Raw genomic sequence first — 25,217 nt, 5'->3', positions numbered from 1 at the left:
ATCAAACATCAACTAATTGAAATAATATATATGATATTCGATTAATTTTAGAGAGTTATAAACAAACTTGAACTTGGATTAATAAAAATTAATTAATGGGTACGTGTGATTTTGTTGGTGTTGCCACGTGTGTATCGACAAAATCAAGTGTATCCCCACTTAGTCCAAGTTAATATGAACCCTTGTTTTGGTATATAATGGTTTGATTGAGTGGCCAAATGTTATTGGCTGAGATTGACACAAAGTCTACTTTTCACAATTAGAATAATGAATAATCAACTGGTTTAGGATCAAATATAAAATTACTTATATATATATATAATGACATTTAACTTTCTCGAAATGTTTAGGTATATGTAGCTTTTAAATGATTGCATATATTGACAAAAATGTGCAAGTTTTTAGTCAAATCAGAATGCCAACTTATAAATACTAATTACATATAATAATTTTAACGTCAGGGTTGGCTGAGTTGATTCCTGATATTCAATGAAACTCATGGGTTTTAGGTTCGAAATCTCTCGCAAAACTTTCGACGGTGCAATGCACGAGTTCTGAAATTTACTCTGTCGGGTGGATCCAAAGACCTTGTCTTGGAGAGATTCTCACGATATAAAAAAAAAAATACAAGTAATAATTTGAGGGAAATGAGACAATCCAAATAGCTGAAAATTTATACGATCATAGACATATAGTTCATATGTGATTGCTTTGATAAAAATTTCCTATAATAAATTGGTACAAATCCACGTTTATTTTTTAAAATAAATAATCTTGCTTTATTATTATTTTCTTAATGTGTGGAAGAATTCAAGCCTTACTCATGTGTTGGAAATCTTATAAAATGGCTACTATGTCTTTACTTAATCTTTTCTTGAGTTAAAGTAATTTTCCAAAACAAATGAAGTGGCCAATATAAATTATGAATAAACTCGTTAGATGACTTATTAAGAACGATATCATACAAATTTTGTCTCTGTGAGAATCGAATTCAGAACCTTCCGGACCATACGATTTGGCTTCAGAGATATTCACTACTAGGCTATCACCCAAATAGTTAGCCCATTAGATTACTTATTTTTATTTTTTATTTTATCTAAACACACTAGATTAGTTTAAAACGTTAGACCTATTCATATATAGTGGTGTCTTATTAATTTTTATATGTGTTTAATTAGTACTCGATCTGTTTATACAAACATATGTATGTGTAAAATAATTAGGATTGATGGTAGCCCATATTATTAACAATTTTATCATATATATAAATTTTCTTATTTTCACCTTGAATATATATTAATTGTCTTCCATTAAAATTGAAAGCATAAAAGATTAAAAAGGCTCTGATTAGACAACTCTCTCTTTATGCTGTTTCTTTTATTAATAAACAAGACAAAATGAATCAAAAATTAAATCTTTTCTTTGTGGAATGATCCTTTTTTTTTGTACGAAGGGTTAGGGTTTAATTCCTTAACTTAGATATCAAAATTATTAAAAAAAAAATAAGGTACCTCAATTAGTGGAAGAGAAAAGGCAAATGAATTGAAAGTTCAAAGATACTGTGAGTAGTAATTAATACACAAAAATAATGCAAGTGACTTCATATAAATAATAACCTCCCATTCCAGAGTTATTGGGAATTAGATACTTGCTTGTCCACCTATCAATGTGCCAATATTAATCATATCATGTCTATATTATTTTAAGACATATATATATATAACTGTGTATGCGTATTTTACATCCGGGAATTGTCTGCTCCAGAGTACCTCTACGAGTTTTCTTACCCTCCCCTCACAACTAAAAAATATTCTTATTTTGCCGTCTCCCCCACTGCTAAAACTCAAAATCTCTTTAGTTATGGAGACACATCTTACGATCTAGCCTTTTTTCCGTCTCCCCCACTGCTAGAACTCATAATCTCTTTAGTTATGGAGACACATCTTTACCATCTAGGCTAGATGGTAAGATGAGGTTATGGATTCTAGTAGTGGGGGAGGTGGAAAAATAAGAATATTTTTTCAGATAAAACCGTGAGGGGAGGGTAGGAAAACCCGCACAAGTATTCCAGAGCATACAATACCCGGATGTCGGAAATAGCATCCGCAATGCCCAACAAAATTAAATGTATAAACCCACTTGAATATTATAAATTTCAATTAATAAAACAAATAATATATATGCTCAAATTCCCTGGTACACTATTTTCCTTCACAGGAATGAATGATGATGGGATTATGGGAACCCTATTCCCTCGCAAAAACGATGGTGTGCATTCAAAGGTGTGCATTCACTGAAAAAGACACATTAATATCTTAATATTTTTTGTTCTACTATATAACAAGTAGAAACTCAACCCAAGAGAGGCACACCACAGCTTGATAATAGCAATAATAATCCATTTTCTTTTCTAAATTTATTTGTTGGAAGAGGAGAGGCCTTGTACTCTTGACAACAAAAGCAGAGGAAATGACGGTAAGAGAACATCTTCTTCTTCTTTTTTTCCCTTATAATTTCTTTTTAGATTCTGTAAAGATAATCACAATTGTAGTTAACATTATTGTTCATGAATTGCATCGGATTGGCATTAACCCAATTGAATGATATAAGTAAAGTTCTAACACTCTCATGCAACTGACACGTTTTCTAAGTCTAAGAATAAATGACGACGGCTTATAAAGAACAAATTCGGACAAGTTCGTGGTTCTGAGCGAATAATATCCTTGATGTATTTGGGTTTAGATTTCCAACACTAACCCTCCTAGTATTGGGTTTCGGAAAAGGAGGAAAAGGAAAAAATTACATTATATACACAAACAGAGGCTAGTTGGGATGGCAAGAGAATCTCACTTTATTCTTCAAAATTCTTATACTTTGCTTCAAAAGCTAGAATTTGTAGGAGGAAATTGTGCACAACCAGGTTTCCGCATAAGAAAAAAAACACATAATAATCTAATTTAAACACTACAGTAACTCATAGATTCTTCTAAAAAATCTAGCAGATCTTTTTTTTTTACAAGTTAATTAACCATAAACTACTCACTTTTCCACTTTTAACCCAACAAAAACCAAACCCCATTTACAATAGTAGACTAAAAAATGAACTATCTTTACACTCTAGATTTTGTCTGTAATTACGTATATCACTAGTGTTACCTAGCACTACTGTTACGTGTATCACTTTGTTAGAAAAACACTTGACAAAGAAAGGAGTATAAGAAAGTGAGAGATCTCTCCCAAAAAAATCTATTTTTGTTTATTTTTTCTTGTTCAAAAAGTGGTGAGTGTTTTTTTTAGTGATCAGTCGTCGACTCTTTTAGACCATCTCCCTCAATCAGCTACTATAAATACCCCCAACTCTTACCATTCTTTCTTCATTGCAAGCTTAATTAGTTACTACTACTAGTGGTAACTAAGCAAAAACCCAGTATTGTTTTTTGTTTTTCTTCAAAAATTCTCTTCTGGGTTTCTGTAAAGATTGGGAATTGTGTCAATTTTCAGTCTTAATTACTTGCACAAACTTTGATAAAATTAACAATCAAAGCTTTGACTTGTGTTGCTGGGTTTGTTCTGTTTTTTGAAAGATGGGTGATAATACTGCTGCAAAGAACCAAGTTTTTGATGTCTCAATTGATGTTCTTCAAGGGAACTCCAAGTTCTTTGATGATGACGGTCGTCCCAAAAGAACTGGTAAATTGAATTTCAATGCTTTAATTTGAACATAAAAAGTACAATTTGGGTTTTTATTGAAGTTCTTTTTCGATGATTAATGTTTTTTTTTTGGGTACAATTTGTAGGGACTATTTGGACTGCAAGTGCTCACATAATAACAGCTGTGATTGGGTCTGGTGTTCTGTCTCTGGCATGGGCAATAGCACAGCTAGGTTGGATTGCTGGCCCTGCTGTGATGTTCTTGTTCTCCTTTGTGACTTACTACACTTCTACTCTTCTTGCTGCCTGTTATCGCTCCGGTGACTCTGTTTATGGCAAGAGAAACTACACTTACATGGATGCTGTTAGGTCCAATCTTGGTGAGTCCAATTCTGGGTTTTCTTTAGAAGTACAAAATTTTACATTTTTTTATCTGGGTCCTAATTTTTTTTTGGTTTTTCAGGTGGTGTGAAGGTGAAGATTTGTGGGGTAGCTCAGTACTTGAACCTTTTTGGGGTCTCAATTGGTTACACAATTGCAGCATCTATAAGCATGATGTGAGTTTGATTTTCTTTTTCTAATGGAATTCAGATTCTATTTTTTTGGGATGTTTGGGGTGATTTGGTGTTTTTTTTTTCTTGACAAAAAAACAGGGCAATCAAGAGGTCTAATTGCTTCCATAGCAGTGGAGGGAATAACCCATGTAGAATGAATAGCAATCCATACATGATTGCTTTTGGGATTGTTGAAATCATCTTCTCTCAAATCCCAGATTTTGATCAACTATGGTGGCTCTCCATTCTTGCTGCAGTCATGTCCTTCACCTACTCATCAATTGGTCTTGGTCTTGGAATTGCTCAAGTAGCAGAAAATGGAGCAATAAAAGGAAGTCTAACTGGAATCAGCATTGGCACTGTCACTCAAACCCAAAAGATATGGAGGAGCTTCCAAGCACTTGGAGACATTGCTTTTGCCTACTCATACTCCATGATCCTCATTGAGATTCAGGTACAAATCAATCTAACAAATACCCAATTCAATTTTTCTTTCACAAAGTTTTTCTGTCAAAACTGATAATGTAATATGGGTTTGTTTACAGGACACAATTAGGTCACCACCATCAGAATCAAAGACAATGAAGAGGGCATCCTTAGTTAGTGTTTCTGTGACAACCATTTTTTACATGCTATGTGGGTGTATGGGTTATGCTGCTTTTGGAGACATGTCACCAGGAAATCTCCTAACTGGGTTTGGTTTTTACAACCCATTTTGGCTACTTGACATAGCCAATGCTGCTATAGTGATTCACTTGGTTGGTGCATACCAAGTCTACTGTCAACCCCTATTTGCATTTGTTGAAAAGCAAGCAGCTTCAACATACCCAGATAGCCAATTCATCAACAAAGACATCAAGATCCCAATTCCGGGATTTCGATCTTATAATCTCAACCTGTTTAGGTTGGTTTGGAGGACAATTTTTGTGATCATAACCACAGTTATTTCAATGATGTTGCCGTTCTTTAACGACGTCGTTGGACTGCTTGGTGCACTGGGATTTTGGCCTCTCACGGTTTACTTCCCTGTGGAGATGTACATTTCACAGAAAAGGATACCCAAATGGAGCACAAGATGGCTTTGTCTACAAATACTAAGCATGGCTTGTCTCATGATCACAATTGCTGCCACTGCTGGTTCTATTGCAGGAGTTGTTCAAGATCTCAAGTCTTATAAGCCCTTTAAGACCACTTACTAGGTTTACACACAAGTATCACAAATGGTACAAGGTTGTAAGAAACAAAACAACGAGCTAGGATTTCAACTATTGTTCATGTTGTCTTGTAATTTGTCAAGTTGATTTACAAATTTCAAGAGAGAAGAGGCCTTGTCCATGTATGCATTCAAGAAGGAGCCTCTCTCAAATATATGTAAGTTCCTCTGTTGTCCAATGCAAAAATTTCATGAATTCCAAGTCAATGAGATTTTTCTTTCAAAAGTGATTGAAATCCTACTAAAAAGTATCACAGTTATTCTAATAATGGATGTATCACTCTCTGATTCAATCATCAAATTTTATGAATCCCTAGATTTACATCAATCAAGGGATAAGATTCACTAATAAAATACTTTTTGTTGTGATCCCTAATGTTTTTGTTTTATTGGATTTTTGTAGCAATAATTGGTAAGGTATTGTGGAATTAATTGCTCCATGTGTTTTGACTTTTGAGTCAGTGAAGGGAAACTCAAGTAGTTAATGCTACAATTATTTAATTGGCAATGCAAGATAATTGACATGACATTTGCCGATTCCAATACTGACAAAAAGGTTAAAAGATGGAAGATTTCGATTTTAGACCATCCAGTTCATCTTGTCTTGTGATGGGTTCATTATCAATACCATCCTCATCTTTACAAGAAAGTTATGTATGGATCATTTGAACAGAGTGGGATCAGATTTTTTTTTTAACACTTGTGGGGAAGTATAATGGCCCAACGTGTTGTTTTTTTTTTTTTTTTTTTTGCTAGCTATTAATACATGATGCTCCAAAGTAGCAAATGTCATGTCAATTAGAGTAGTGGGCCCTACATAAAAAAATAATTATTTTTTTAGAGTTGGCCAGCTATTAATGAGTATGTTGGACTAAAAAATTTTCCATTATAAAATATTTTTTCCCCTTCTATGAGCTAAGCATGATGAAGTAGAAAATTTTTCAAAGCCTTAAAAAGGAAAATTATTCAAAGATTTTGTTATTTACACTTGCAATGTCTAAGATGGAGTCTCAAAGAGCTCCTCTATTTACAAATACTCATTTTTATTTAAATTTAAAAAGATAAAAAGTACTACATCACTTCTACAAACATTTTCATATGCAATATACTATTCCAAACACAAGTAGGTACACCAGCTTGCAAAAAAAAAAGTAGGTACCATTTGCACAAAATTTTTTTATTCAATAAATTGTGTGGTTAATAATTTTAATAGAAAAGGGAATTGAATCTTACACCTAATGTACTTTATAAAGATCGTGCGTTAGGAGTGTCATGAGAATCTCACATCGGAAGATGATGGATTTATAATGTGTTTGGATTGAGGGATTTGAGCGGAAGGGAAAGGAAGAGAAGGGAAATAGAGTTTCTTTCCAATTTCATTGTTTGGATAGTTTATAAAAAATTAAGGAGAGTGTTTTGAAAAATATTGGAATAAAGATTTCATTAAAGGGAGGGATTTGGAGAGAATTAGGGGGAAGACTCTCTTCCCCCAAATCCCTCAATCCAAACACACTATTAGAGTCTAGCTTATAAGGGAGGGCAAACCTTTTATTATAAATCTTGGATTTTCAATAAAGAGTTAGACCCAAACTTGTGATGTTAGACTTGAACTCTCATCCCATGTGATGAGTATTCATTATTGGTGTTTTCATTGAGAGTGTACTTGCCTGCGTACAGGCTCGTGGGTTAATATTGTCGTAGGTGGGCCTACCCAGAGCCCATCTCTTGTCAAGTTGGGTCAACAGACAGTGGGCTATATCCATTGTGGGCGGGTTGTAAAAGAGAAGAGGCCGTTAAAAAAGAAAGAAAGAAAGATCATCCAAGTAACTAGGAAAGCCCCGATCCACTAGATTGGCAAGGCTATGTGATCTTGACTCACAGGTCTAGGGCGGTAAGTGGGCTGACGGTCGAAATGGTCCAATCCTAACCATGCACAAGGACGTGCATATTCCCAGGGGGAGGATTGATGAGAATCCCAACTTTCTCGATCCACTAGATTGATAAGACTATGTAATCTTGACTCATAGGTCTGGGACGGTAAGTGGGCTAACGATCGAAATGGTCCAGCCCTAGCCATACATAAGGATGTGCATACTCCCAAATGGGAGGATTGATAAGAATTACACATTGGAAGATGGTGTATTTGGGAGTCTAGCTTATAAGGGAGGACAAACCTCCTATTGTCAATCTTAGGCCCAAACTTGTGATGTTAGACTTGGCTCCCATCCCATGTGGTGGGAATTCATCAGAGTGAGCCAACATGTAAATCTTATATCAGTAAAGTGAAAAAAAGAAAAAAAGATAACAAAGGATTTACAGCCAAGAAGTAAAGCTATTGTTAAAGACTTTATTGCATATCGGATTGACATAACCAATTAAGTGGCATGTAAGCAATGCTCTAGTCTTTCTCACACAACCAACGTGTTTTCTAAACCTAAGAATCAATAGCAATTAAGTGGCATGTAAGCAATGCTTTAGTCTTTCTCACACAACCAACGTGTTTTCTAAGCACAATAGTCAATAGCGATAGCCCGAAATAAAAAAGTCGTGTGGGCCTATGATCCAAAACCTACAATATAGCTTCAAGCAAAAGTGAATCTCCAATTATTGTGTGATAAACCAAAGTTTAACACCCAAAGAATCCTAGATATTAACAGATTGAACAACTGAAGTGTTGAGTTCTCATTAGCTTTCAATGTATATATATATACATGTGTGTGCAGATATACTTTACAGATATAACTTCATAACAATAATCACAACTACCAGCTCTGCAGATAACTAAAGGTATATACATGTTTATCATATACAACCGTGTATATTGATTTGAACCAACTTTAGATGGATAAGAGTTGATCATGGTTGTTGGTCTGTTATGCCCCCTCAAGATGAATTTCTGGTAAGAATTCCAATCTTGTACTTGAGATTCTGAAACCGGGCACGTGGGAGTGGCTTTGTAAGAGCATCAGCCAATTGGTCTATAGAAGAAACATGAGCTACCCGAAGAGCACCACTCTGAACTTGGTCTCGGATAAAGTGGAAGTCGATGGCGACATGTTTCATTCGCGAGTGAAATACTGGATTCGAACATAGTTGAGTGGTGCCAACATTATCACAAAAAATTATCGGACATGAGTTAATTGTGATCCCAAGATCAGATAAGAGATAGCACAACCAGTTTAGCTCAGCAGCGGTGTTTGCAACTGCACGATACTCGGCCTCGGTCGATGAGCGTGCTACGGCTCTTTGCTTTTTAGAGCTCCAAGAGACTGGATTGCGACCAAGATATACAATATAGGCTCCAGTCGAGGTGCTGTCATCTTTGTCGCCCGCCCAATCCGCATCAGAGAAAGCATGCAGGTTGAGAGGTGAATTCCGGTGAATTTGGAGGCCATCATTGATTGTACCACACAAATACCTTAGCAGGCGTTTGACTGATGTCCAGTGTTCAGTGGTTGGTCGATGCATGAACTGAGATAGTCGATTCACAGTGAAGGCAATATCAGGTCTCGTGATGAGTATGTATTGTAAACTGCCTACAATGGCGCGGTAGTTTGTCGGGTCTTGTAATGATGTGCCAGAGTTAAGTAGTAGTGGAGGACTTGTTGGCATGGGTGTGAGCACCGGTTTTGCATCACTCATTTGAGAACGTTGTAGAAGATCCATGATATAACGACGTTGAGAAAGTAGGACACCTTGCTTGTTTGGAATTACTTCCACTCCTAAAAAATATGATAGTTGACCGAGATCCTTGAGTGAGAAGCGTTGAGCAAGTATATCAATAAATCTTGTGATCATATCAGAATCGTCACCGGTGATGATCAGATCGTCAACATATACAATTAAATATATAGTGTGCCCATCAAGATGTAGAACAAATAGAGAGGTGTCTGCATGAGAGTTCATGAAACCTGATTGTATAAGAAATGCACGCAGCTCATGATACCAGGCGCGAGGCGCCTGTTTAAGGCCATAGATAGCTTTCCGTAACTTGCACACATAGTTTGGATTGTCATGATCAATAAAACCTGGTGGTTGACTCATGTATACATCATCGGAGAGGTGGCCTTGAAGGAACGCATTGTTGACATCAAGTTGTCTGAGAGACCAGCCACGGGTTATTGCTAAACTGATGACAATCCGAACTGTAGTCGGCTTTACCACTGGACTGAATGTGTCTTGATAGTCCACCCCAGGACGTTGATGAAATCCTTTGGCCACCAAACGGGCTTTGTACTTGTCAATTGAACCATCAGATTTGCGTTTAATTTTGAAAATCCACTTACACCCAATGATGTTTTGATGGGAGGTGGGGGGAACTAATTCCCAGGTTCCATTTCTGACCAAGGCATCATATTCCTCAGACATGGCTTGACGCCATTTATGATCTTTGATGGCTTGGGTCACTGTGGTTGGCTCCTGATCAGTGGATAGTTGGGCATGTAGGTTCATTTTTCTAGTGGGTTTGTGGATATTGTTCTTGGATCTAGTGATCATGGAGTGAGTGGGAGGGTGAGGTTCTGATGGTGTGGTGGTTATATTAGTGTGGGTGGTTGGTAGGAGTGAATTTGAGACATGTTCTGGTATTGGTGGATGGGATTGGGTGGCTGTTATGGGTGGGGCTGGTGGTGTAATTTCGGGTAGGAGTGGTTGAGGGGAAGGTGCATTTTCGGGCAGTGGTAGATGGGTTTCAGTGGTTGGTAAGGGTGGGTCTTATTGTGTATGTTCGGGTAGAGATGTTTGAGGTGAATATGTAGTTTTGGGCAGGGAATGAAGGTTTGTGGTGGCTGGTAAATGTGGCGGCGGGGCTGTAGGTTCTGGTTGTGATGAAGCTTCACCGAGGTGCTGCTGAGGGACACTTGCTGCGGATGACGTGTGTGGTGGCGGTGTCGGGCTGTTAGGAATAGAGATGATGGGAGGAATCCAGGTAGTGATTGTGTTGGGTATAGGTCGGGGGGACGGACTTAAAAGAGATTTAAAGGGGAACAATGTTTCAACAAATTTGACATGTCTAGACACATATATTTTTGATGTGGAGGGATCAAGACAGTAGTAGGCACTCTGAGTGAGGGAGTAGCCAAGAAAGACACAAGGTTTTGAGTGAGAATCAAGTTTGTGGTGAGAGTATGGACGCAACCATGGATAACAAAGGCAACCAAAGACGCGTAACTTGGAGTAGTTTGGGGATTTTCTGAAAATGACTTCAAATGGTGAGCTGAGACCTAGAGTATGGGTTGGCATACGATTTATTAGATAGACCGCAGTGGCCAACGTATGGGACCAGTAAACAAGAGGAAGAGAAGCATGAGTAAGGAGAGCTAGTCCTGTTTCAACAATATGAAGATGTCGCCTTTCAGATAAACCATTATGTTCTGGGGTGTGTGGTGGGGTAGTTAAGTGAGATATACCATGAGTAGCAAGAAAATGAGCAAGAGCAAGGTATTCTCCACCATTGTCCGAGTAGAGAGTTTTTATGGTGGTTTCAAAATATTTTTCCACAATGGCTTTGAATCTGATAAAAATATCTTTCACTTCAGATTTTCTTTTAAGTGGATAGAACCAAATATATTTAGTGAAGTGATCAATAAAGATGACATAGTATTTGAAACCATCGTGTGAAATGATTGGTGAAGTCCAAACATCAGAGAAAATTAATTCAAGTGGTCGAGTGGAGACAAGTGTAGATGTGGAAAATGACAATTTGTGGCTTTTATTGCAAGAACAAGCATTACACGGGAAATTGGAAGACAATGATGAAGATAAACCTAAATGATTGTTGGAAACAATATGCTTAAGAATGGGAAATGCCGGATGTCCTAGTCTATGATGCCATACAGAGGAGGAGGTCTTAAAGCTAGAAAAGGCAAATAGTGGTGCAGAAACCGGCCACTCATATACGCCATCTTTAGTTGGTCCCTGCAGTAGCGTTGTCCCCGTTCGAAGTTCCTTCACAAGAAAATGAGATGGTAAGAATTCTATGGAAACATTATTGGTGGCACAAAATTGAGAAATGGAAATTAAATTTTTTTTCATGTTAGGAACACAAAGGACATTGTTTAAATGAAAAGTATTGCAAGAAGTTTGGAGTTTAGTGGAACCAGTGTGAGAGATGTTGAGACCCGTGCCATCGCCAATCATAATGTCGTCAGAGCCATTGTATGGGGCATGTAAAGAGAGATTGCTGAGGTCAGTGGTGACGTGATGAGAGGCACCACTATCCAGAAGCCAGGAGGAGTTTGGATTGGTAGCAGCAAAGTGGGCTCGTGGCTGCCACGGAGTAGGAGAAGCAGACGAGTTGGTGGATGATTGAATCGAAATCAGACGAAAAGAGGGACACCTTTTTGCAGTGTGGCCTTGGATTCGGCAGATTTGACAGTGTCCAAGATATGGTTTTGATGGACGATCTCCCCTAGCATTATAATTGCCACCATTGTTAGTGCGACGGCCAGCATTAGTGCCAGTTTGAGGTGGGCGCCAATTTGTGGTAGTGCTAGTTGTGGGATTGGCACTAGCGGGAAAATATGGTGGCATTGGCTTGGCTGTCGACAGTGAGGCTTCAAATGTGAGTAACTTCTCATGGAGTTCATCAAATGTGATCGGGGTGTCCCTGGCCTGGACAGCCCGAACCAGCTCCTTGTAATTATCATCAAGGCTATCAAGTATTTTTCTGTGAGATCATCATCATCAACAGGAGCTCCAAGAAGAGCTAGCTCGTCCGCCTGAGCTTTGACGAGTTGCATAAACTCTATCACATTTTGGGAGTCTTTGGTGAGGTGTTTGAGTTGGCTTTTGATTTGCTTAACACGACCACGAGAGGGCTTGCCATAGGTATTGGCTAGGGTGGTCCATGCTGCACGAGATGTTTTGGCGGAAGCAATGAATGGAATGATGGTCGGTGAGAAGGAGCCAATGATGGCATTAAGAATGAGTTGATCCTGACGGATCCATAGAGAGTAGTCAGGATTTGGGGTGGTGGTGGTATTTTCAGTGATTGTGGCTGGGGGACAAGGCTTGGATCCGTCAATGTAACTGAGTAAATCATAGCCAATAAGGAGAGTGTGGAATTGAAGTTTCCAGGAAATATAGTTGGAGGAGGTTAGTTTGAGAGGGGTTTGGGCAGCGGTATTGATACTGATAAGGATTTTGTGGGTGTCATTCGTGTTATGAATGGTGGTGGTTGGAATGATGGTGGTGGCGGCAGCATTGATAGTGGTGTCAGTAGACATTGAGACGGCTGGGTAGTGAGAGTAAGAAGAAGAATAAGAGAAGTAAGAAGGCCAGGAATGGGAAAGACTATGCTCATTGGTCGTCCGATACCATAACAGATTGAACAACTGAAGTGTTGAGTTCTCATTAGCTTTCAATGTGTATATATATACATGTGTGTGCAGATATACTTTACAGATATAACTTCATAACAATAATCACAACTACCAGCTCTGCAGATAACTAAAGGTATATACATGTTTATCATATACAACCGTGTATATTGATTTGAACCAACTTTAGATGGATAAGAGTTGATCATGGTTGTTGGTCTGTTAGATATATGATGATCCAAATGTGATCATATTTCGTGTAGGTACAATTGAATTTCAAAAATGCCTTCGTTTACCGTCAACAACCACCTACTTCACTAAAATCTCGCCTTGAAACTGCGGCGAACCGAACTTTTGAAGCTCAACCGGCGAATCTAAACTCTCCAATATAGTGGATCTGAATCTATGATGCTCGTATACGTATATTTTTGTCCAATCACGTAAATCTCTTGCGTTCTTTGATTCTTTATCTTGTTTTGATTTGAATATTGTTATTGATTTAGTGAATCTTTGCATGCTTTTTCTGTGGGTTTAATTTTAGAACAACACTGACACTAATCTGGTCATGATTGAAAAACTCCAGCAAGAAGAGGTTAATGTGAGGAGACTCTTGTATAATTATTAATTTTTTTTATGTAGTAATAATTAATAAGTGAATTTATTCAATTTTCGGAGTTATCAAAATGTTATTCCATTCATATTGACAATCGCTTGCCAATACAATTCGCCAAGTAAAGTCCACAAGACTTTCACAAATAAAGAGGACCGTCCCTTGAAATACATTGAACATTCTATCATAGACACCAAGAAAACTAAAAATGGAGGAGGAAAATAGGGTCACTGCAAGTGGACTTCCATGTCAAACGAACCTCCATACATACATTCATCTAAAATGCCCAAACTAGTGGTTATAGTGGCGGCGGCGGTAGTGGGAAGTGGCGGCCACCGGTTGTGGTTCATTTTACGCTGATGGTAGGTCCCATGGGCATGGTTAATTTAGGGTTTCTGTTCAAAAACCCACTGTGATTTAGTGGGTGGTTAGCACTACCAGCATGCCCTTCACTTTTCTTTCTAATATAAATCATTATTACTTATTGGAAATGATCGAAGATTAAAGGTAGATCTTCCAAGAAATAAGGAAAAGCAAAGATTCACTAGCAAATTAATTCTATGGCGTGTTGAGCTTATGATGATGGAGGCATGGAGCAGGTTATGGAGATTTTGTAATATAGTACAACCCAAAATTGACTTGTTCTCTTTTTGTTAGTTTAACATGTGAGTGAAGTTATTGGGTGTAATAAATTATGTTTTTGACTTCAAGAGGTTCATAATGCTGTGAGAAAAATGAGATGGATGAAGAGTCCATTGAATTCAGATGAGCAATTAAACATATATATATATATATATATATATATATATATTCATTGGTTCACTTGATTAAAATTTAGATGGAAGTGTCATTGGTTGCTTTTTGATGGAATCAACTCTCGTCCGTGTCTCTTTAGTCTATGGAACATATAATCAAGATGTCTAATCCACTGCCAAAACCATATATGTTCATACCAATCAAATTAATCTCTAAAATGAATCCTTCTACTTAAGCAACCCACATTACGACTTACCAAATAGTGGTGTACCTCATGAATTTTCGAAGGTCCCGGGTAAATTTAAAAAATGAGCACTCTTGAGAAAAAATTTAAATGGTGTATATTACTTTAAAATATGAATCTTGTACTATTTTGAAATGCAAAATCACTAATTATGTTGGCATAATCAACTTTTTCCGTCAAATCTTTCAATAGACAATATAGTAAACTCATTTTTAGCATTTCTTGTAACTACTATAGTATTAAGTGGTTTTTTCAAAAATATGAGCCCCTGAAGATTTGGGGAGCCAGTCTCGCCCGCCCTAAGGATGCCTTTGTTACCAAGACACACTTGAATGATCCCAATACCCAAAATTTACTATAGATATGGACCTTGAACAAAACCTTCAAAACAAGCCACTAGCTTCTTCTCCTTTCTTTCCCTTTTTTTGGTAAAATGTTCAAGACAGAACTCTAATTGAATCTCCCTATGCTGATAACTTTTCACGAGGCCTAGAAGGCTAGAAGCTACAAGAAAGACAGATGAAGAACAAAAGAACCGAAACTATGGGCCCGTTAGGTAAGGGTTTTCTTTAAACATTTATACTATTTGCTAGTATAAATGTTAGTAGTCATCTAAACAACAATTCTCGTGCACGTAATTCGAGAGATTTCGATGAACATTTTATACTAGTTTTGAAATGTTATAAATTTCACTAGTATTTACCCTATGATTGTCTTTTTGTCCCCATTAATTGTTCTTATTCCTATTAAGGAAGGGTTTTTTTAAATATCACTATTTTTATACATTATATAATTAATCAATTATCTGTTACAACAAAATTAATTAATTAGTTTTATTTATTAATAAATTAATTATCTTTATTTTATATGTTTAATTTTTATGTTTAAATACATTTAATGTCTCAATTACAACTAAAATATATATACCCTTTCACGTAATTTGTCACAATATGTTACACAACATAATTGTTACTAGTAAAAGTTCAACCAAACACTACTAAATATCCATGCAATATATCTGCTATTAAAATTGTTCAACATTTTTATTACCACCATTTCTGTTAGCATATATGTTATTTTCAAAAATCTTTATCAAACTAGACCTATATACAAGAAACACAGAAGTGAAAGCTGAAAAAAATGATTAATGCTTGGCAGCTGTATCAAAATATATATGACCTAATGTCAAATTAACATTATTCTAAATAGGACCTAGAGTTTCATCACATTATAATCAGCCTACTTCGCACTCAAAGGCTCCAGAGCAATTAATTTGATGGCCTGTATTATCTAGTAAACAATTTTTAAACACTTAGACGAAACTTCCAAGCATGACTGGACGCTTCAAACAGGGAGAGATTTGATTGAGCAACTGCAATTGAGATGGGCTTCAAACTTGTGATGAGGGTAAGAAAGTTATCCCAACTGTTGAGTTGGACGCACATGATTTGAGTGATTCATGGACTCTACATATTTCACATGATGCACATGAAATACTATGCGTACAACTCAACAGACAACAGCTGCAATAAGTGGGATATCAACTACTGCCCCATCATAAAAAATTGTAAGAATTGAAACCTAGAAATGATGCGGTTTTGGAAAAGGGGACAATAAATGGGCCGCTAGCCCATGAAAAATAAAAGAGCCTCTTATTGAGGACAACAATTGCCAGGCCAGAATCGGTATTGGGCTTCACAAAAGTTTCCACAAGAAGCCCAAGCCCAAGCCCTCTAAGCCCACAAGAGATCAAAAGCTGCTAAACGTAATTACGAGACGAAGCTTTTTGGGAAAACAGACTGCCGGCGAAGGCTCTATTGGAAATTTGGTTTTCTTCTTCATCGATTTCACCTTGTTTATACAGGTTTTATTTTTCAGGTCATTCAGGTAATGGGTTGTGTTTTGTGCTTTTTTAGTTGACTTCTAACTAAAACCTTGGAGTTCAAAGAGAGGTTGAGACAAAGGGAGACGCTAGCAGATATTCAAGCTGGTCAGAACTATCTTTTTCTATGTGTTTGTTCAATCCTATTAATGACTTCATTAGTTTTATGCGTGACAGTTGGCCTTTATATTATGCAATTTGCTTTACAGAGGCATTTGCTGTTGTTCGTGAAGCCGCAAGAAGGAAGCTTGGAATGCGCCATTTTGATGTACAGGTCTGCTTCCTCTCTGCTATGGCTACATGTGTCTGCAACCACTAAAGTATGCTTGTGTGTCTGCATGTGGATATGCATATGCTGGATATTCCTACTTATCAAAAAAATGCTGGATATTCCTGTCTCAATGCTAAAATGTGTCTGATTTGTGGCACAAGATATGCTTTTTAATACTATTTATACAATTGAAATTTGATATCTGATGAAAGCTTGGTTACAATTTATGATGCAAAATTGATGTTAGATCATTGGTGGAGCAGTACTTCATGATGGGTCCATTGTTGAGATGAAAACAGGAGAGGGAAAAACATTGGTTTGAACATTAGCTGCTTATCTTAATGCGTTAACTGGTGAGGGCGTTGATGGTATGTTTACTATCCTCAATCTTATGGGAATTTGCCATTGTTTAGTGAAGCTGCTGGTTTTCTACAGGTTGCAAATAGTTGCTAACATTCTTGAGTGGATTTAAAGCATATTTTTTTAAGTTCTACGAATATATTTGAGAATTCACTAATGAAAGGAAAAATTATGGTCACAACAGTAACAAAGAAACGGTTGAGTTATGTTCTTCCATATCTGCTCCAATTGCTTCCTAAGAAGCTGTTTCTTATCAAGAAAATGTTCTAGTTTTGTTGCTTTCTAAACAAACTTTTAAATCTATTGGAAGGCCCCATAGCTTATTATAATTCTTAATTTCTTATATTATGGTTGTTGCAAAAAGCAGGATTATTTTCGTCGGATATAAGCGTATGCAACACCGGGCTTAAACAAATTTACATCCATGTGTCGATTTTCATGCTGAACAAGGAAATAGAACTTGTTCAGAGAACCTTAAGTTTCCTGTGATACAGCGCTTGGAGAACTTTAAGTTCATTTTGCCCAATTTTTTGTTTTTCAACTTTTTCTGTCCTTTCCTTGATAAACTATGTAATTGCTTTAATGCTGTGATAGAAGAAAAATGGTGGTTTCTCTTTTCCTGTGCATAGCAATGATCATGTCGATTCTCCCTTGACAGTGGTCACTGGTCACAGTGAATAACTACTTGGCTCAACGTGATGCTGAGTGGATGGGTCGTGTTCATCACTTCTTAGGTCTTTCTGTGGGCCTTATTCAGGTATGCATGAGAGCACGATATATTATAGTTTGTGCCCCAACAATTCATTGCTCCGGATAGAAGCCTGATCAGGCTGACTTTCTATTCAGCCTGATTGAATGAGTGTTTACCACTCTTTATTAAAACTTTATTCTGCCGTTCATTGCATGCTTTGAGAGTTAGAGGGGGATGAATGACAGCTGAAGAAAGGAGGTCAAATTATATATATGATATAACATACACCAATAGTTTGGTAAGTTGTTCCATAAGGCACATGTAATAGTGTTTTTTCTTGTATTTTATTTCTTATTTTGTGTGCGCGTGGTGTTTCTGTCTCCGACCACACTTGTGCATGTAATTAACTAAATAAGTTGTTGAAAGCCATCCAATGGTTGGCTTCTGATAATTGTCTTTCATGTTCCTCTATAGTTTTTCTTGTTTGTAATATTATTGTTTTCTCTTGACATATCCAGGAGCTTGGTTTTGATTACCTGTGAGATAATCTTGCTAACAATGGAGAACAACTTGTGATGAGATGGTACATTTTCAGCCACTTCTTGGAGTTACAAGATTATTATTTCATTTGAGTACTGCTATTGGACTGTGCAAAAAACAGTCCGAGGCGATTTCATTTTGCGATAGTTGATGAGGTTGACTCAGTTCTCATTGATGAAGGAAGAAATCCTTTGTTAATAAGCGGTGAGGTAATTGAAGCCTGATCCTTATCCTTCCTTTCCATATTCTAATTTATGATCAGAATGGAGGAAGATTTAACAGGTTTATCAATGTCAAGTCATAGAGGTCATGCTCAATATGGTAATCCACTGAAAAGTTACATGCAAATATCTCATGCTTTTCATTTGTAATAATTATAAACTAAAAAGAAAAGTAAAAAATACTGGTACAGACAGTTATAAGTGGTGTGATTTTGTCGAGGTTACGGTTATCATATGCATTTGTAGATAATACAAAAATGTCTTAAGTTTGAAGGTCTCAATCTAGCAAAATTGTCTTATGATATCATCATGATGGAACATTGCTCAGCAGTATTGTTGATCGACAAGTAGTAGAAGAATATTGCCCACAAGTGATGGTTGTTGCTTGATGATTTCATAGTAATCTTATTCCATTGTTTTCAATTTTGTTCTTATATTTCTGTCTGAAGTTAATATTTGGAGCTGTTGTAAAGTTATTGGTCTTGTTATGGTAACTTTACAGTACCATGCCGGGTAGGTAAATTCAGTATTCAGGATCAGTACAGTAGTATACGTATAGTTGAAGCCCTAATGGCCAATAGTGTCAAAATCATATTTTATCCTAAAATTACTCTTTCCTGGGCCAATAGGGCCTTCATTTTGTCTATTGTTTATGACAGAGTTGCTTTAGGCCCAAAGTGCTCAATTATCATGGTTGTCAGTATGTTCAGGATTTGCTCTAATTAGTTTAGTTTTTAATTCAACTCCCACTTCTTTTCCATATGTAATGGTTTTATAATTATTTCAGTCTGTAATTAGTTTAGGGTTTCTTCAATTTCTATTTGCCACAAAGTAACTTGACTTTTGTTAAAGGATCACATAGATGACGAAAAAGAAAGAAAGCTTAAAATAGAGTAATCCATGATATTTTAAGGCATGGTGTAACATTAGAGAGAGTTGACATATTTAGAAGCCAAAGACATAATCAACCATGTCACATTCATATGCCTGCAGCAGTGAAAGCTCCTTTTGGTTTGATCATATGTCAAGAAAACTCTACTTTACTATAAATAATTTTGACTCTATTTAATTGGATAAAATATAATTTGGATTGGACCCATAGATTGTTGAGAACAATATATGAAGGTGCGTAATTGACAATGTAGTTTTGCATTAAAAATATTTTTGGATTAGTAGACATATATATATATATATATAATCTGCAGGCATACTCCCTATATAAGGGCACAAAAATTATAGTAACTACTAACTAGACTTGTTCATTAATTAATATATTATCATATGAGTTTCATTTCAATAGTCAAAAGCTTGGAAACCATTCATTTATTTTTTGATTTAGTAATTAACTACCACATGTAGGAGTAATATTACAAAAAAAAAAAAAAATTAAACAAACGAACGATCGTGGTGTTGCTTAATAGACAAAAAATTACATTAACCAGAATATAAAATGAAAAATTAAAAGGTTGGCTTAGTTGGTAAATATAAGCAAGCATCAAGTTTCACTGTTTCAGACCACTTACGTACGAACCCCTATATATATATCGTTATATATAGTTATGTTGTTCTTGGCTTATTCTTGTTATATAGTTAGTTAACATGTAACTAATTAACCGATTTTTTAGTTAATCAAGTTATTGAATCACACAATTAAGAAAAGTCATTCAGTGTTGCTTACATAATGATTAATTTCCAAATGTTGTATTGTATGTGGACACTTTAATCAACGTTGCCGACCACGTCCATGACTTCGCTGGCTTAGTCTATACATAATTAAAATCTTATCTTATAAGTATATAATACTAATGAATTGTTATAATATATTGGTTCTAAATGGAAAATAAAAATCATAATAATTTTGGGACAAAGAGCATAAAGGAAATCAATGTACAGAGAGCCTAGACACAATACCTTCATGGGTACGTGTGGCTTATGAGAGACACCATTAGTCAGCACCATGTGAGAGTCATCTTGAGACAAAGCAAGCGAAATTGAAATGCAAGGAAATGGAATCCACAATTAACCACTCCATCTCCATGCATGAATATTACTATTTTTCTTTTGTTTACTTCTTCCAAGGCATCCCCTAAATTCCCTACCTCTCTTATCTTCATGCACAAAATTATGCACTTTGGGGGATGAATTTGTTGGAGCCTAGATCATCTAATGATAAACAGTAATAAAATAATTAATAATTTGATAAAAAAAATGGAGATTTATATATATTGACAATGTCTTCCTCTTTCTAGACCCAATAAAATTAAAATTATATTGGACCTGCCCTTTTTTTGATTTGTATATATAAGTAGCGACGTAATTGACTATCTTTATTAGGGATAGAGATCTTAGTTTTCGTCTCTCTAGCTTTCTTAACTCGTTATTTGATCGTATGAATACATGCACGCATGGTTGAGCAAGTCAGTTTTGTTAGTTAATGAAATTAGTTAATTATACCAGGTTTTTATAAGATTAGGCTCTTAATTAATTTGCATAGTCACCCTCACCCATCTATATATATATAAAATTTAACCCTTCTCACCAAGTACAAGTCAATGTATATTTATATGTATGTATGTATAGTAGTCATTTGTAATAATATTTCAGTTTTGGATTGCAAAAAAAATTTAGAAGCAACACTTGACACTTTCGGCTGTTGAAGTCAGAACACAAACATGAATGTATGGCACAATTTGCTGGCTTTGTGCTTGTTTGTTGTCGTAAAATTTAAAAATTAAGGGTCAGAGATTTAGCAGCTAATTAAACCAATTAATCATCTAGCTAGGTAGGTTTATAGTCATAGATGCATGGTACATGCAGTCCATTAATTAATTAATTCAATGTATTATTAAGAAGTTTAGTCGACATTTGAACCTTGAACCCATGTTCTCTTCAACCAACCATGCATGTTCACAAATTCAAATATTACACCTAAAAAATAACTCTTCAAAATAGGTGTTTCATATATATATATATATATATATATGGTATTAGAGTTGGTTAGTTTTTGACAAAATGTGAGAATCATATAATAACTTTTAAAGAGCATTCATATTATAATCTCTAAATTAAAGTCAACTAATAATATAATTTTAATAAAAATTACATGCATCAGTATCTGTTAACGAGTAGCTAAAGTATAAACAATTGAGTCTCTAATCAAAACAAAAATAATGAAATATTTGTCTCGTGCCACGATATGAGGTTTATTATTGATTAATATATTTTACTAATTTATTATAAGGTAATATCAATTTTTATTTGATTTTTTCTTAAAATTAATATATAATAGATAATGATAGTATAATTAATTTAACTTATAATTTCTGTTTGAACGATTAAAGTCGAGGATAAACTTTCCCTGAACTCGTCCCAAACCATTAAATTAATATATAGCAAAATTCTCAAGTATGGACGTCCGTAATTTATAAATTACAGGTATCAGCTTAAAATCACTTTTTAAAAAGTGATTCTCAGTGAGGTCCACTATTGTTGAGCTCATTGTTACTAATAAAAAATTAGCGCTCGTATAAAAGATTTAATATATATATATATAGTAGACTGATCACATGAGGACTCCCTCATGTAACTTTATATGAGAACTTTTAATCTCAACCATTAGATAAAAATAAATTTTTAAATGGTTTTACCAAAGTACCCATATTTTCTTCTTTCTCTTTCTCACTCCTCCCCTCCCTCTCTTCTCTGTCACTTCTCTCTCCTCTGCAAGTCATCGAGCTTCCACCTTAGGCAATAGTTTATTGACCCGTTTAACTCTAGGTGTCTATTTGTATGCGTCTGCATAATTCGTACCCTACATTGCTTTGCTATTGATTTTTGGATTTTGTGTGAACTAGGTTTTTTGAATTGGAATGATTGTTAAACAATGAACACGGATTGAAACATGAGAATCGACAGCCTCTAGAGAGGGAAGAAGGGGTATCGATTGCAGCAACATATTATGGAGAGGTTTCCAATAGAAAACAAAGCAATTTGCGGAGGCGACAATGGAACGGCAACAACAGCACTAGTAATGGGCTCAATTCCATGTCTATAAAGATTCCAAAAACACAACCAAAGGAGAAGATTATAAAGAAGGTAAAAAGACTGGTTCCTACGAAGGAGGGAGTGTTGAAGAAAAGTGAATTAGCTCCAGAGAAAGAAGAGAGTCCAAAGAAGGAAGATGGAGGCAGCGAGATTGAGAAGGGAGAGACAATTGGTGAGGGGCATTTTAGTAATGATCAAAGAAAAAATTACTTTTAATCACAACCATTGAATGATTTTAATGGTTGAGATTAAAAGTTCTCATATAAAATACATGAGGGAGTCCTCATGTTAAAAGCCCTCTATATATATATGAAAATTTTTATTTACACACCACTAATCTACTATCTCTACACTATTCTTTACACGTGATAAGTTTACACCATAAATTTATAAGTCTACACACAACTTTTAGTGAAAAGACCAAATTACCCTTATTTTATACAATATTAAAAATATTAGTGTTAAGTTTACACACATTCAAACTTCAAGTTTCCTACTGATTTCCCCATATTGGGACTTCAGCTGTCACCGATTTCCCACACTTGAATCGACATCCAAAACCGTGCAAGTAGATGACCAAAAATTTATCATTATCAACGTCAAAAAGCTTTAGAGGAGAGATAAGGTTTTGTGAATTCTCTCTTAAATATTTCTAAATCTAATGAAATCTCACAAATTGAACATGCGGGTTTGTCGATTTATGTATATAGCATGATTGAGTTTGTGTAGTTGTTAAACGTTGGGCGATTTATGGTTAGAATATGACTAAAATAAAAATCGACACACCAGATCCATTTCTAGGGTTATAAAACGGTAATATCATGTTGTTTATCTGTTAAAAAAAGACATCGTCCATCGTTTTTTTTCACAAAAAACAATAGATTTTGCCGATTTATAATTTCTCCAGAAATCGATAGGGTCGTGTTGTTTTTCTTCCAAAACAAACAACATGCCGTGTTGTTTTTTTGGAAGAAAAACGACAATACTGTGTTGTTTTTATTCCAGAAAAATGACAGCCTATGTGGTTTTTCTGGAAGAAAAACAACAAAAAAAATTTTTCTCTTTGAGAAATTCTGGTGCAAACTTAGTAGGCTCTAATTAAATATGTAAAAATTATTTATTTTAAATTTTTAGTTTAATGGTTAATATGTCATTGTATATAAGGATATTTATGTAAACTATAAAATTTTAAAAAGTAATGTAAAGATAGTATAGTGGTATAAAGATAGTATATTAGTGGTGTTTACTAAAATTTCTATATATATATATGATGATGTTTTATCACAAAAATATATATATATATATATATATATATATATATATATATATGATGATGGTGATGATGGGAATCATACATCGTGGCACAAGATATGTCAAGAAGACATGCCAATCATAAAGTCGGCAACTGTTTGATTAAGCCAATCTTGACAGTGAGTATCATCAAGTACTAGAAGTACAGCAATGAAATATTTGATTATCAAACAGACTTGTTCTGCATCGGACGGTCATTATCATCTGTCTTTTGAGATATGTAACCTAATATTCAGACAATTATATTTCCCAAAAATCACAAGCCCAACCACACAACAATGCCACGTAAATTGAGCTGTACATATATATGCATATATACACATCATTCTCAATAAAAATAAAAAATAAAAAATACTGGTACAAAATATCCCTTTATATTTGTAATATAAAAAAAATGAATTAGTATTATATATATATATATATATATAACGTGGTACGTTGACAACACAAAAATATAATATAATAAAATAAGGTCGACGATAAGTTTATTTATGAGCGTCTTCACCTTGCCTTCCTTAACCCTCAAACTGTGCCTACAAATTAGTATTTTACATCCTCAAAAGGGTTTGTATAATGAGAGTACTTAGTCGGTATTAGTCGGTAGATATTTGAACTTTTTACAAGTAACATGAACATTGTCGGTAGATATTTGAATTACAAGTAACATGAACATTGATACATTTTCCAAAATTCAACACTTTTTTTTGGGTAACCGAGAATGACACTATATAAGTTTGTCCTTTGGACATTCAATATTGACATAAACTCGGGTCGTCATGTCCATTCGCACAAAAGTTTTCACTTAATGACAAGATAAGTTGGGTCAAAGCCCAACTCATGTATACAAGGGTTTTGCTTCCATCGAAATTCTATGCTTGCTAGTACTTACAAATTAGTCTTTTAACTTTTGTCAATGTAAGTAAATATGAATCGACGAGACTTTAAAAGAGTAGAATTCTAGTTCGACTCTTGCTATTGTAATAATGATTCTAAACTCTTAGGATAGCTGCAGTACTATCATAATACGGATTAGAACAGCCGGCATAAATCTTTTTCATAAGGAAGTATCTGCTAATAAAATTGTCAACCAACTAACTCATATCGATATATATGTTTTCCTTTTCTTTTCAATAGTGACATACCAACTTTGATGTCTTCATCAATTCTTGCTGATCCAATAAACTGGATTCTTTCTTTATCAAGCTTGATGATATATATAGATCCATATAAAAATCTTGTTTAAATGAATTAATCAAGTAATTACTTGACTATGCATGCCATCAAGATTCTCTCTTTTTTTGAAAAATGAAAATAAAAATAAGAAATATTTGAGTCAAAAGTGTGCACATATAGGGTTGAATGGTTGAGAAGATTTCTTATATAAATAATTTTTTTGTTGTAATATGATATTCCTCATTTTGCGAGTAATCATATATTCAAGGTTTAATTAACTAAAATAACTGAAATTGACCCTATATGTTATTAATTGAAGTAATTAAGATATGAATAAGCTTGTGTTTGTTGTTTAAACCAAGAAAAAGAGAAACTTG

General features: G+C 35.2%; 1 protein-coding gene and 1 long non-coding RNA gene across 2 annotated transcripts; both read left to right on the top strand.

Moving 5' to 3' along the window:
* The first annotated feature begins 2,366 nt into the window (after positions 1 to 2,366).
* Positions 2,367 to 5,644, top strand: LOC119980088 (amino acid permease 3-like). The gene is made up of 6 exons (XM_038822745.1): positions 2,367 to 2,475; positions 3,585 to 3,690; positions 3,798 to 4,031; positions 4,115 to 4,208; positions 4,305 to 4,659; positions 4,751 to 5,644. The coding sequence occupies exons 1-6, from the start codon at positions 2,470 to 2,472 to the stop codon at positions 5,402 to 5,404; spliced, it is 1,449 nt and encodes a 482-aa protein (XP_038678673.1). The 5' UTR covers positions 2,367 to 2,469; the 3' UTR covers positions 5,405 to 5,644.
* Positions 5,645 to 16,261: 10,617 nt separating this feature from the next.
* Positions 16,262 to 16,862, top strand: LOC120016276. Its single transcript, XR_005471938.1, has 3 exons — positions 16,262 to 16,337; positions 16,439 to 16,503; positions 16,748 to 16,862. It is a non-coding gene; the product is annotated as an uncharacterized LOC120016276 (long non-coding RNA).
* Positions 16,863 to 25,217: the final 8,355 nt, after the last annotated feature.

Source organism: Tripterygium wilfordii, chromosome 15 (genome assembly GCF_013401445.1).
Source record: "Tripterygium wilfordii isolate XIE 37 chromosome 15, ASM1340144v1, whole genome shotgun sequence".
NCBI lineage: Eukaryota > Viridiplantae > Streptophyta > Magnoliopsida > Celastrales > Celastraceae > Tripterygium > Tripterygium wilfordii.
This window is presented reverse-complemented; position numbering and strand designations above follow the sequence as displayed.